Below are 13,789 nucleotides of genomic sequence, written 5' to 3' on the forward strand. Positions count from 1 at the left end.
TAATGAACTAGTGTGTCTGGGTTACACCCATGGCTATTTTGCCATCCAATAATGAACTAGTGTGTCTGGGTTACACCCATGGCTATTCTGCCATCCAATAATGAACTAGTGTGTCTGGGTTACACCCATGGCTATTCTGCCATCCAATAATGAACTAGTGTGTCTGGGTTACACCCATGGCTATTCTGCCATCCAATAATGAACTAGTGTGTCTGGGTTACACCCATGGCTATTCTGCCATCCAATAATGAACTAGTGTGATGGGTTACACCCATGGCTATTCTGCCATCCAATAATGAACTAGTGTGTCTGGGTTACACCCATGGCTATTCTGCCATCCAATAATGAACTAGTGTGTCTGGGTTACACCCATGGATATTCTGCCATCCAATAATGCAAGGTGCATATGAGTTAAGCATAATCGGAATCGCCCATATCGTCCATAAAAATGCCATATCGGTATCCCGATTATTTAATCCCGATTATTTAATTTTCAGCAGCAAAGAAAGAAAAATATAAAAATGCATTAATGAGTTCAATATAAATCTAAATTGTCTAGTACCTCTATAGTCTAGAACAAAAGCCAAATCAAATATGATAAAAATAAACTTTAAATTTTTCTACATTTAATTTGTGTACTCATCTCATTCAGAAAAGAGTATAGGCTTTTTGATTGAATACTTTATTAACAGGCTTTGGGCCAAGCCCCTAGGCTTGTTTCCATTGTGGTCCTCTGTATAATATCGGAATCGGTCAGAATTGGTATCGGCAGATATGACCCTGCAAATAATCGGAGATCGTATATCGGTCATAATTTCATAATGGTGCACCCCTAGTTAAGATGGGACCTAAACTTCCAACCCAGTGTCAGACTCAGCACCACCCGGAAGATTATGGGCTCCATTTTCGTCACCGCTAAACCCCTTATCCCTAAACTTCTTTGCCTTTTTGTTTTACTATTTTGCAAAACATTTTTGAATAGTTAAAATGGCCAGTCTACAAGCTCACAACGTGTCAATTGGCTAGTTGAACTATTCAAAAATGTTTTTCAAAATAGTAAAAAAAAAAGGAAAAGAAGTTTAGGGATAAGGGGTTTAGCGGTGACGAAAATGGAGCCCTATGTGTATTTCTGTCTGTGGGGTGAAAATATGGAATGGCTTGTTAGAGGATGTCAAACACAGCAGAAATATCTCTCAATTAAAATTACTGCTCAAGCTTATTCTCTTGTCTAAATACAGTATATCACAGGATAATTAGTATATTAAAAATGGAGTGCCGTGATTTTTGTATTTTTTCCAATTTTTCATGTGTTTAAGAGGTGACAGTACTTCATTAGACCCCTTGGTGTGGTTGTTATGTCATGTGTTTAAGAGGTGACAGTACTTCATTAGACCCCTTGGTGTGGTTGTTATGTGCAATGATGTCTTCCCTTTGTATTTAGAGTTTCTTCCTGGAGGCTGAAACCTTGACAGTCAAACATGCCAATGAAAAAAACAGTAATATAGTGACATCACACTATCAGCCCCTCCCTTAACCCCTCCCCCTTTATCATACAACAACAGCGGTGGGTGCGGCTTCAGTTCAGGTGGATCACCATGCACCCATCACCACCCACCAGGCAAACCAGGCATACTTAATGAACTTAACGACATTTTAACAAATACTGTACACTTTTTTGAAAAGATTATTCCTCCTTATATAATAATAAGACCTGATGATCATGTTTTAGGGTGGGAAAATATCATGGTACTCCATCTTTAAATTATGAGGGTAGGACAGAATGATAGCAATGATATATGGTGGTAATAGTTGTAGTAATTGTTTCTTTTTTTAAAACATATGTTTATTGATTTTTCATTACGACATAGTATTCTTAAAACAATTATTCACATATATTTTTTCATACACCCAAATGGAAGCAAACACTAAAACAAAATCTTCAAAGAAACAACAGGATAGGTCCATGAATACAAAACAAACTAAAAACGGAAGAAAAAAACCCCCAAAACATTACACAATTAAATATAAACAAATGCACATCACAGTTCCTTACCCCCACCCAACAGCTGACAACTCAAGTTAACCTATACATCCAAAGCCTCTTCAATGTCCTAATTGTTAATTCAATTTGACCTATGATGATGATTATGGTATTAGAAAAAAATAATGTAAATTTGCGAAGAAAATGCTTCAATCTGGGAGATCTGCTTCAATCTTTGAGATCAAAATTAAGAGGCTAGCTCTATAAATAACCATACACATCATATTAGATTATTATCATCTTTACTGTGCTATTGCCAATTGCCAACATCAATTACACCAGGGGAGAACACAAGTACAAAACACAGGTGTTTGAGGAACCAGCTGAGAGCAGTGGAGATCATCAAGAGCCTGTTGATCCTTGTAGAATCACTGAAATCACATTAATTGGCATAAATTAAAGTTGAGTAATATTTCTTTAGCGACCTTGTCTGCATCTGTACTATTTATAGTACAATCTTTTGGCTTGCAGCGATCCCACATTGTTTCTTCAGGAACAATATTTCTAGTCTATTTAATTATTAGTTTAATTAATTAGTTATTTGAGGGTGACAATTCATATTCTCCCTGTCCTTTATAATTGTGTACAATAGTCTAGGCTACACGAGAGAACATTAGATGATGACATAGATAAATGCAGTGAGTGTACTGTCCTACATCAACATTGCATGAGACATTCAGATAAAGATAAAGTTGACGTGCACGCAGCGAGGTCAGGATAATAAGGATATCATTGATTGATTGAACAGAGGCTGTGCATACTTGATTAAATAAGCAACACATTGACGAGCAATTATGGGAGACGGGAGAGCAGGAGAGAAGGAGAGAGAGAATATGAGATGGAAAGAAGGTAGGCTACCAGAATGCTTTTTTCCACTTTAACACTACCATATTGACCAGTATATGTCAATATCTTCTAAACAATTTAACATAAAACAGCCTACAGGCAAATTAAAATGTATTTCTATTGTATTAATAGAAACACAAGAATGATACGAATGGCACTAGGTGTCACATGGACTGGCCGCATCAGAAATGTGGACCTCAATGGGGGACCTACCACGGGTCACAGACAGAGAAGGATGAGGCTGTTTGGGCACTGTGTCAGGCACCCAGAACTAGAGGCAAGTAAACTGACTCTATGGGAGCCAACCCAGGGCAAAGCCAGTAGGGGGAAGAAGCACACCACCTACGTAGACGCACTGTGACGCGACAGCTTAGCTAACAACACTGTAGAGCTCAAGAACCTGATGTTAGATATAGGAAAGTGTGGAGGGCTGCGATCCAGGAGTCCTGAGTTACAACGGGGCTCCACCGGGCGCGTCAGCGTCGCTTCTCCGTCACCGTCAGGGAATGTTCCCTTTTTAATCAATGAAGGGTGGCTCCACTGCCCGCGTTGCGTGACATTAACGCGTGCATTAAAATTGAACCGGTGCGTTTTTTGACGCACGCGACGGAGACGCAACGCGTCCGGTGGAGCCCTGACGTAAGTGTTGGCTAGACCTCACTCTCGCAGTAACTTTGCATATTAACAGGTTCACAAAGTTTGCCAGTTTTGTGTCTAACCGCTCCAATGACTGGCCGTGTCTGTCTGTCTGTCTGTCTGTCTGTCTGTCTGTCTGTCTGTCTGTCTGTCTGTCTGTCTGTCTGTCTGTCTGGGGTACGACCCCTGCAGCTGATTGGGGTGGCAGTACAACCATAACTGCAGCCATGTTGTTACTCTCCTGTATGGATTATCTGGTGTTGTTTGAGATGACTGTCCCGGCTGAACAGTTTTCCACACTGGTCACAGGTGTAGGCTATCTCTCCTGTATGGATTCTCTGGTGTCGTTTGAGATTACTGCTCCATCTGAAGCTTATTCCACACTGGTCACAGGTGTAGGGCTTCTGTCCTGTATGGATTATCTGGTGTTGTTTGAGACTACTGCTGTGCCTGAAGCTTATCCCACAGAGGTCACAGTAGTAGGGTTTCTGTCCTGTATGAATTCTCTGGTGACTTTTGAGATGACAGCTCTGGCTGAAGCTTATCCCACACTGGTCACAGTAGTAGGGTTTCTCTCCTGTATGGATTCTCTGGTGTTGTTTGAGAGCACTGCTCTGGCTGAAGCTTATCCCACACTCACAGGTGTAGGGCTTCTGTCCTGTATGAATTATCTGGTGTTGTTTGAGATGACTGCTCTGGCTGAAGCTTATCCCACACTGGTCACAGTAGTAGGGTTTCTCTCCTGTATGGATTCTCTGGTGTTGTTTGAGAGCACTGCTCTGGCTGAAGCTTATCCCACACTGGTCACAGTAGTAGGGTTTCTCTCCTGTATGGATTCTCTGGTGTTGTTTGAGAGCACTGCTCTGGCTGAAGCTTATCCCACACTCACAGGTGTAGGGCTTCTGTCCTGTATGGATTCTCTGGTGTTGTTTGAGAGTACTGCTCTGGCTGAAGCTTATCCCACACTCACAGGTGTAGGGCTTATGTCCTGTATGGATTCTCTGGTGTTGTTTGAGAGTACTGCTCCGGCTGAAGCTTATCCCACACTCACAGGTGTAGGGCTTCTGTCCTGTATGAATTCTCTGGTGTTGTTTGAGATGACTGCTCTGGCTGAAGCTTATCCCACACTGGTCACAGTAGTAGGGTTTCTCTCCTGTATGGATTCTCTGGTGTTGTTTGAGAGCACTGCTCTGGCTGAAGCTTATCCCACACTGGTCACAGGTGTAGGGCTTCTGTCCTGTATGAATTCTCTGGTGTCGTTTGAGATGACTGCTCTGGCTGAAGCTTATCCCACACTGGTCACAGGTGTAGGGCTTCTGTCCTGTATGAATTCTCTGGTGATTTTTGAGAGTACTGCTCCGGCTGAAGCTTATCCCACACTGGTCACAGGTGTAGGGCTTCTGACCCGTATGAATTATCTGGTGATTTTTGAGATGACTGCTCCAGCTGAAGCTTATCCCACACTGGTCACAGGTGTAGAGCTGAGTTATCTGGTGATGTTTGAGATGTCTATTTCTGCTGTGGATATGTTGGGCAGGAAAGACATCTGGGACAGAGAAAAAATACATAAAATGTTTTGAAATAACATGCAAGCTGTGTTGTATTACCAACTGATAATGATCTAAATTACTTTACTTTAGTTGTTTATTTAGACGGGTCAGAGATTATTAATAAACATTACATACAAATGTAGCCTAAATACACCTTTTTCGGATTTAGCAGCGATGCTAATTTCCATCCGTAGTCCCCAGACATTTAACACTAAACAGTACTTACATAATAATACACGAGAGGACAGCATACAAATACAGTACATTTCAAACACAGTCAAAAGAGAAAATAAGAAGAATAAGAAAAGATTAAAACTATTACTAGGATAGGCCTACTCTATTGTTGAGTGAGAGTCATATGTGATCACGACTGGTTGTTTCAATTGCCCTTTAAAAGCTGTGAAAGTGGGGTTCTCCCTCAGTGTGACAGGGAGCTCATTCCAGTATTGACAACCTTTAGTCCGGCAGCCAACAGGCTTCTTTTGTTTAAAGTGCAAAATTCTGTATATAGTCTTTTTTATTGGCCTAAAATATTGTCTATATACACACATTCATGAATCCACTTGCTGACCGGCTGTCAGCATTGAGCTTTTTATATAGGGGTTTATATGTGACCCTACCATTAAAGGACCACTTCACCACTTTTCAACCTATCTTCATATAATTGGTCCTCACTAATAATCATGAAAAAATGGCGCAATTATTTTCTACTCAGTCTGTGTCTCATAGGAGGGCTGTGGGCAGTTCAGAAACCGTCCTCCAGTGACATCATCGATGGGGAATACAAGCTAATAGAAACTGCAGGCTTTCTAGTCCTGAAAAGTTGCAATGCGAAAATGGAAGCCATCGTTCTCACAATAATGAAAATCTAAACATTTTCGTAGAAAAAATCTTGTTTAAAAAAATCTGCCTAATGATGATGTCACTGGAGGACGGTTTCTAAACTGCCCACAGCCCTCCTATGAGACACAGACTGAGTAGAAAAACATTGTTCCATTTTATCATGATTATTAGTGAGGACCTATCAAACTAGGGGGTTTTCATGATTCTGAATTCATTCCAAGCATTATTCCACGATATTCTATTATACTGTTCTTTCAAACCGGATAAGATGGATAATATGATCACCAAACTCCATGAATGTATTACTGCCATCAAGAATTGGATGGCTAGCAACTTTTTGCAACTGGATCCAGACAAAACAGAAGTTTTAATTGTTGGCCCAAGTAGGGTTGCTGCAGACGTTGCCGATCGCCTTGGGTCATTAAAACAGAACATATGCACCAACCCCAGAAGGCATTATTTTAGATCAGTCCATGCTTTTAGACAAACATGTTAATTCTGTATCACGCTTTTATCACCTTCGTAACATTGCCAAACTAAGATCAGTTGTTTCACACCCGGAGTTAGAAACTGTTATCCATGCATTTGTGTCACGTCTTGATTATTGTAATTCTCTGTTTACCTGTCTGTCTAAAACCGCATTAGATCGCCTGCAACTGGTTCATAACACCCGTCCTTGCCTCCCTACACTGGCTCCCAGTTAATTACAGAATACATTTTAAGATTCTAGTCATTACACACCGAGCCCTCCATGGCCAGGCACCTCCTTATCTGTCTGACCTGTCACCTGCTCCAACCGTATGTGCCCAGAAGGTCACTGAGATCCACATCCCAGGCTTTGCTGGTTGTTCCTCAGACAAAACTAGTAACTAAAGGTGATGGAGCCTTTGCAGGTTTTGCCCCTAGTCTATGGAATGAGCTCCCACTCCACCTAAGAACTGTGGATTCTGTGGACATTTTTAAAGGACTGTTGTTTTAAACAGGCCTTTCCAACAGGCCTTTCCATAGCCGGCCTGGTTAAATGTTGATTGCTTTATTTTGTCTATTTTGTCTTACTTTATTAGTGATTTAGTTCTTGATTTGTTTTATTGACTATTGACTTGTTTTAATGTTATTGTTGTTAAAGCACTTTGTGACTGTAATAGTCTGTGAAAGGTGCTCTATAAATAAACTCTACTTACTTACTTACTTACTTATATTAATAGACGTTTCATGAAAAGAAAAAAAGAAAAAAGTTTGGAGCTACTAAAATAACTGCATTAGAATGAAGATAACTAGCTTTCTTTTGTTTTACTTCTTTAAATCAGGATCTTATAACTTCCAAAGTATATATTGTTCCCAGGAGAGAGGATCATAGAATGGGAGGGGTTGCTCACATAGAGATAAACAGGGCATAAACAAGGAACCACTGGTGCCTGCAGTGACCTTGAGGTTAAGGAGGAGCAGTAGAAGGAATCTGATACAGCTAGGCACTGGGTGACGCTGCTAGGCACTTAGAAGGCTTTACACAAACACTATATATGACAGCTTCAATACATTTAAACTAACTCTAACACTCAAACAATGTCCACTCTTGCATATCAGTGGATTGAGTAAAAGAGAAATTACAGTGTTTAAAAGTTGCATAGAATTACAGTGACGTTCCCTATCCCTATCAACGCACACGCAAACGCGCGCACACACACACACACACACACACACACACACACACACACACACACACACACACACACACACACACACACACACACACACACACACACAGTGTGTCCGTGCTGGGAGGAAGCATTACTAGTCTCCACCGAGTACCGACAACATTTCTGTGCATCTGCTTTAATTCTGTTGAAGCTGAAATAAAAATGTACAGAGACATAAAAACATGTACACACCTATTCTGTGTAAGTCTATCACAGGCTGCTTCAGCATGGCTCCCTGGTCCATCTGTTGCTTCTCTGACGCAGCAGCTGGAAAGCTGTTGGACGACATCTCTCTTTTAAAAAGCCCAAATAGTTTAATATCTCCTTCTTCGGTCCACTCTGATGGTCCACGTCTGCTCTGCTTCCTGCTTAAACTCTCCCCCAGATCAACACGGGACAGAACGGTGCTTACATGCAGGACCAACCCACTCACTCTCTCCACCCACTGCTGCTGTAGCGCTCACAGAGACACATATGGGCGGAAATAACATAGTGGTGGAAAGCAGTGGTTCCCAAACTTTTTCATGTCAAGGACATTCGAATTGCAGCCGTCCGTATACTGTAGGTGCCCTTTGAGAGCGGTTTGGAAGGAGTCAAGGGATTTGCATGTCTTAATGACTGTTGGTAGGGCATTCCACTTTTTGGTGCCATAGGAGCGAAGTCAATGAAGTCAGCCAGTACCATGTTTTCCCAATGCAATCGACAAATGTGCAATTTAAGCCTTATTTAAGCAGTTGTCTCAAAAATGTATGTGCGTGTCCTAAGTTAACATTCAGTAGCTAGCCAGACATATCTATACTTTTTGGAAGCGATACTGCGAAAAAGGGTTTTGGCCACTGTTTTTGGACGGCTCAACCCCCATTCCACCGATGCAGGGATATCCTGACACGGACGGAACCTCTTCTCGGAGCTGAAGCGTAGAGTGAGGTTCCAAATGGAGCTAGTGTTCCTCTAGTACATTTACCATGGAGAGGGCCACTATATTTCCACACTCACTTCAGATCGAGGGCCACATTGCATATTACTGTCGTAGCAAAAATAGCCGATCTACACGCAACGCGATTTGAGCTTGTAGAATTGAATTGAAATCCTGAATATATTTTTTGCAATTTTTGCAGAACTAACTTGCAAAACTAACTTGGAATACTGAAAAGTTACATTTTTATTCATTTCAAATGCCTTTAATTATAGTTACATGGACTTTATGAACTAAATACAAATACATGAGGACCTATATGAAGATAGGTTGAAAAGTGGTGAAGTGGTCCTTTAAGTACAATTTTGAGTTATTTGTAGGCCTACTTTAGTTGAGTATTTCCAATGTCCTGTACTTTTACTTCTACTCCATCTCAGAGGCAAGTATTGTACTTTTACTCCACTACGATCATTTCAAAGTAGTTAGTTAATAGTTACTTTATAGATTTGGATTATTATAAAACAGACATTAACCACTCCAGCCCATCGGCCATTTGAGAATAGCCGATCTACAAGCTCACAATGCGTCGCGATGTGACGCATTGTGAGCTCGTAGATCTGCTATTTTCAAAATATTTTTGTACATTTGAAAACCTGAAAATGGGACATTCTGCATATAGTGAGTACTTTCTACAAGTACATGTTGATGCCAATACATTTGTACTTTTACTCAAGTACATTATGAATTCCGGACTTTTACTTTTAACAAAGTAGTTCTACATTGCAGTAAGTACTTAAGTAAAACAATTCCCACCACTACTTGAACTAGTGTGTCTGGGTTACACCCATGGCTATTCTGCCATCCAATAATGAACTAGTGTGTCTGGGTTACACCCATGGCTATTCTGCCATCCAATAATGAACTAGTGTGTCTGGGTTACACCCATGGCTATTCTGCCATCCAATAATGAACTAGTTTGTCTGGGTTACACCCATGGCTATTCTGCCATCCAATAATGAACTAGTGTGTCTGGGTTACACCCATGGCTATTCTGCCCTCCAATAATGAACTAGTGTGTCTGGGTTACACCCATGGCTATTCTACCATCCAATAATGAACTAGTGTGTCTGGGTTACACCCATGGCTATTCTGCCATCCAATAATGAACTAGTGTGTCTGGGTTACACCCATGGCTATTCTGCCATCCAATAATGAACTAGTGTGTCTGGGTTACACCCATGGCTATTCTGCCATCCAATAATGAACTAGTGTGTCTGGGTTACACCCATGGATATTCTGCCATCCAATAATGCAAGGTGCATATGAGTTAAGCATAATCGGAATCGCCCATATCGTCCATAAAAATGCCATATCGGTATCCCGATTATTTAATTTTCAGCAGCAAAGAAAGAAAAATATAAAAATGCATCAATGAGTTCAATATAAATCTAAATTATCTAGTACCTCTATAGTCTAGAACAAAAGCCAAATCAAATATGATGTAAAAATAAACTTTACATTTTTCTACATTTAATTTGTGTACTCATCTCATTCAGAAAAGAGTATAGGCTTTTTGATTGAATACTTTATTAACAGGCTTTGGGCCAAGCCCCTAGGCTTGTTTCCATTGTGGTCCTCTGTATAATATCGGAATCGGTCAGAATTGGTATCGGCAGATATGACCCTGCAAATAATCGGAGATCGTATATCGGTCATAATTTCATAATGGTGCACCCCTAGTTAAGATGGGACCTAAACTTCCAACAACCCAGTGTCAGACTCAGCACCACCCGGAAGATTATGGGCTCCATTTTCGTCACCGCTAAACCCCTTATCCCTAAACTTCTTTGCCTTTTTGTTTTACTATTTTGCAAAACATTTTTGAATAGTTAAAATGGCCAGTCTACAAGCTCACAACGTGTCAATTGGCTAGTTGAACTATTCAAAAATGTTTTTCAAAATAGTAAAAAAAAGGAAAAGAAGTTTAGGGATAAGGGGTTTAGCGGTGACGAAAATGGAGCCCTATGTGTATTTCTGTCTGTGGGGTGAAAATATGGAATGACTTGTTAGAGGATGTCAAACACAGCAGAAATATCTCTCAATTCAAATTACTGCTCAAGCTTATTCTCTTGTCTAAATACAGTATATCACAGGATAATTAGTATATTAAAAATGGAGTGCCGTGATTTTTGTATTTTTTCCAATTTTTCATGTGTTTAAGAGGTGACAGTACTTCATTAGACCCCTTGGTGTGGTTGTTATGTCATGTGTTTAAGAGGTGACAGTACTTCATTAGACCCCTTGGTGTGGTTGTTATGTGCAATGATGTCTTCCCTTTGTATTTAGGGTTTCTTCCTGGAGGCTGAAACCTTGACAGTCAAACGCGCCAATGAAAAAAACAGTAATATAGTGACATCACACTATCAGCCCCTCCCTTAACCCCTCCCCCTTTATCATACAACAACAGCGGTGGGTGCGGCTTCAGTTCAGGTGGATCACCACCCATCACCACCCACCAGGCAAACCAGGCATACTTAATGAACTTAACGACATTTTAACAAATACTGTACACTTTTTTGAAAAGATTATTCCTCCTTATATAATAATAAGACCTGATGATCATGTTTTAGGGTGGGAAAATATCATGGTACTCCATCTTTAAATTATGAGGGTAGGACAGAATGATAGCAATGATATATGGTGGTATCGGTGGTAATAGTTGTAGTAATTGTTTCTTTTTTTAAAACATGTTTATTGATTTTTCATTACGACATAGTATTCTTAACACAATTATTCACATATATTTTTTCATACACCCAAATGGAAGCAAACACTAAAACAAAATCTTCAAAGAAACAACAGGATATGTCCATGAATACAAAACAAACTAAAAACGGAAGAAAAAAACCCCCAAAACATTACACAATTAAATATAAACAAATGCACATCACAGTTCCTTACCCCCACCCAACAGCTGACAACTCAAGTTAACCTATACATCCAAAGCCTCTTCAATGTCCTAATTGTTAATTCAATTTGACCTATGATGATGATTATGGTATTAGAAATAAAATAATGTAAATTTGCGAAGAAAATGCTTCAATCTGGGAGATCTGCTTCAATCTTTGAGATCAAAATTAAGAGGCTAGCTCTATAAATAACCATACACATCATATTAGATTATTATCATCTTTACTGTGCTATTGCCAATTGCCAACATCAATTACACCAGGGGAGAACACAAGTACAAAACACAGGTGTTTGAGGAACCAGCTGAGAGCAGTGGAAATAATCAAGAGCCTGTTGATCCTTGTAGAATCACTGAAATCACATTAATTGGCATAAATTAAAGTTGAGTAATATTTTTTTACCGACAATGTCTGCATCTGTACTATTTATAGTACAATCCTTTGGCTCACAGCGATCCCACATTGTTTCTTCAGGAACAATATTTCTAGTCTATTATTTAACGTTGTTATTTGAGGGTGACAATTCATATTCTCCCTGTCCTTTATAATTGTGTACAATAGTCTAGGCTACACGAGAGAACATTAAATGATGACATAGATAAATGCAGTGAGTGTACTGTCCTACATCAACATTGCATGAGACATTCACATAAAGATAAAGTTGACGTGCACGCAGCGAGGTCAGGATAATAAGGATATCATTGATTGGTTGAACAGAGGCTGTGCATACTTGATTAAATAAGCAACACATTGACGGGCAATTGGGAGACGGGAGAGCAGGAGAGAGAGAGAATATGAGATGGAAAGAAGGTAGGCTACCAGAATGCTTTTCTTCCACTTTAACACTACCATATTGACCAGTATATGTCAATATCTTCTAAACAATTTAACATAAAAAAGCATACAGGCAAATGAAAATGTATTTCTATTGTATTAACAGAAACACAAGAATGATACGAATGGCACTATAGGTGTCACATGGACTGGCCGCATCAGAAATGTGGACCTCTATGGGGACCTACCACGGGTCACTGGCCGCATCAGAAATGTGGACCTCTATGGGGACCTACCACGGGTCACAGACAAAGTCAGAAAGAGAAGGATGACGTTGGCAGGGCACTGTGTCAGGCATCCAGAACTAGAGGCAAGTAAACTGACTCTATGGGAGCCAACCCAGGGCAAAGCCAGGAGGGGAAAGAAGTGCACCACCTACGTAGACACACTGTGGTGCGACAGCTTAGCTAATAACACTGTAGAGCTCAAGAACCCGTTAGATAGGAAAGTGTGAAGGGCTGCGATCCAGGAGTCCTGAGTTAGTGTTGGCCAGACCTCACTCTCACAGTAACTGATAGAAACAAACAAATGTGTTGTTTTAACACTTTGCAGATCAACCGGTTCACATAGTTTGCCAGTTTTTGAGCGGTGTCTAACCGCTCCAATGGCCGTGTCTGTCTGTCTGTCTGTCTGTCTGTCTGTCTGTCTGTCTGTCTGTGGTACGATGGTACTGCAGCTGATTGGGGTTGGCAGTACAACCATAACTGCAGCCATGTTGTTGTTGTTTTTTTAACTCACTGCTTGTGCTGAACCATTTCCCACACTGGTCAATGGTGTAGGGCTACTCTCTTGTATGAATTATCTGGTGTCGTTTGAGATGGCTGCTCCGGCTGAACAGTTTGCCACACTGGTCACAGGTGTAGGGTTTCTTTCCTGTATGGATTATCTGGTGATGTTTGAGTTTACTGCTGTGGCTGAAGCTTATCCCACACTCACAGGTGTAGGGTTTATGTCCTGTATGGATTATCTGGTGACTTTTGAGATGACTGCTCTGGCTGAAGCTTATCCCACACTGGTCACAGGTGTAGGGCTTCTGTCCTGTATGGATTCTCTGGTGTCGTTTGAGATTACTGCTCTGGCTGAAGTTTATCCCACACTCACAGGTGTATGGCTTCTGTCCTGTATGAATTCTCTGGTGTTGTTTGAGATGACTGCTCTGGCTGAACCGTTTGCCACACTGGTCACAGTAGTAGGGTTTCTGTCCTGTATGAATTATTTGGTGTCGTTTGAGATGACTGCTGTGGCTGAAGCTTATCCCACACTCACAGGTGTAGGGCTTCTGTCCTGTATGAATTCTCTGGTGATATTTAAGAGTACTGCTCTGGCTGAAGCTTATCCCACACTGGTCACAGTAGTAGGGCTTCTGACCTGTATGAATTCTCTGGTGTTGTTTGAGATGACTGCTCTGGCTGAACCGTTTGCCACACTGGTCACAGTAGTAGGGTTTCTGTCCTGAA

General features: G+C 40.7%; 1 protein-coding gene across 1 annotated transcript; it reads right to left on the reverse strand.

The window, feature by feature from the left end:
• Positions 1 to 1,925: 1,925 nt before the first annotated feature.
• On the reverse strand, positions 1,926 to 7,902 carry LOC306914138 (uncharacterized protein; the record flags this gene model as incomplete). Its single annotated transcript, XM_079491074.1, has 2 exons — positions 1,926 to 5,069; positions 7,806 to 7,902. 2 exons carry the CDS (start codon positions 7,900 to 7,902, stop codon positions 3,757 to 3,759), a joined length of 1,410 nt encoding a protein of 469 aa, XP_079347200.1. The 3' UTR covers positions 1,926 to 3,756.
• Between the last annotated feature and the right edge of the window lie 5,887 nt (positions 7,903 to 13,789).

Source organism: Electrona antarctica (genome assembly GCF_951216825.1).
Source record: "Electrona antarctica genome assembly, chromosome: 2".
Lineage (NCBI taxonomy): Eukaryota > Metazoa > Chordata > Actinopteri > Myctophiformes > Myctophidae > Electrona > Electrona antarctica.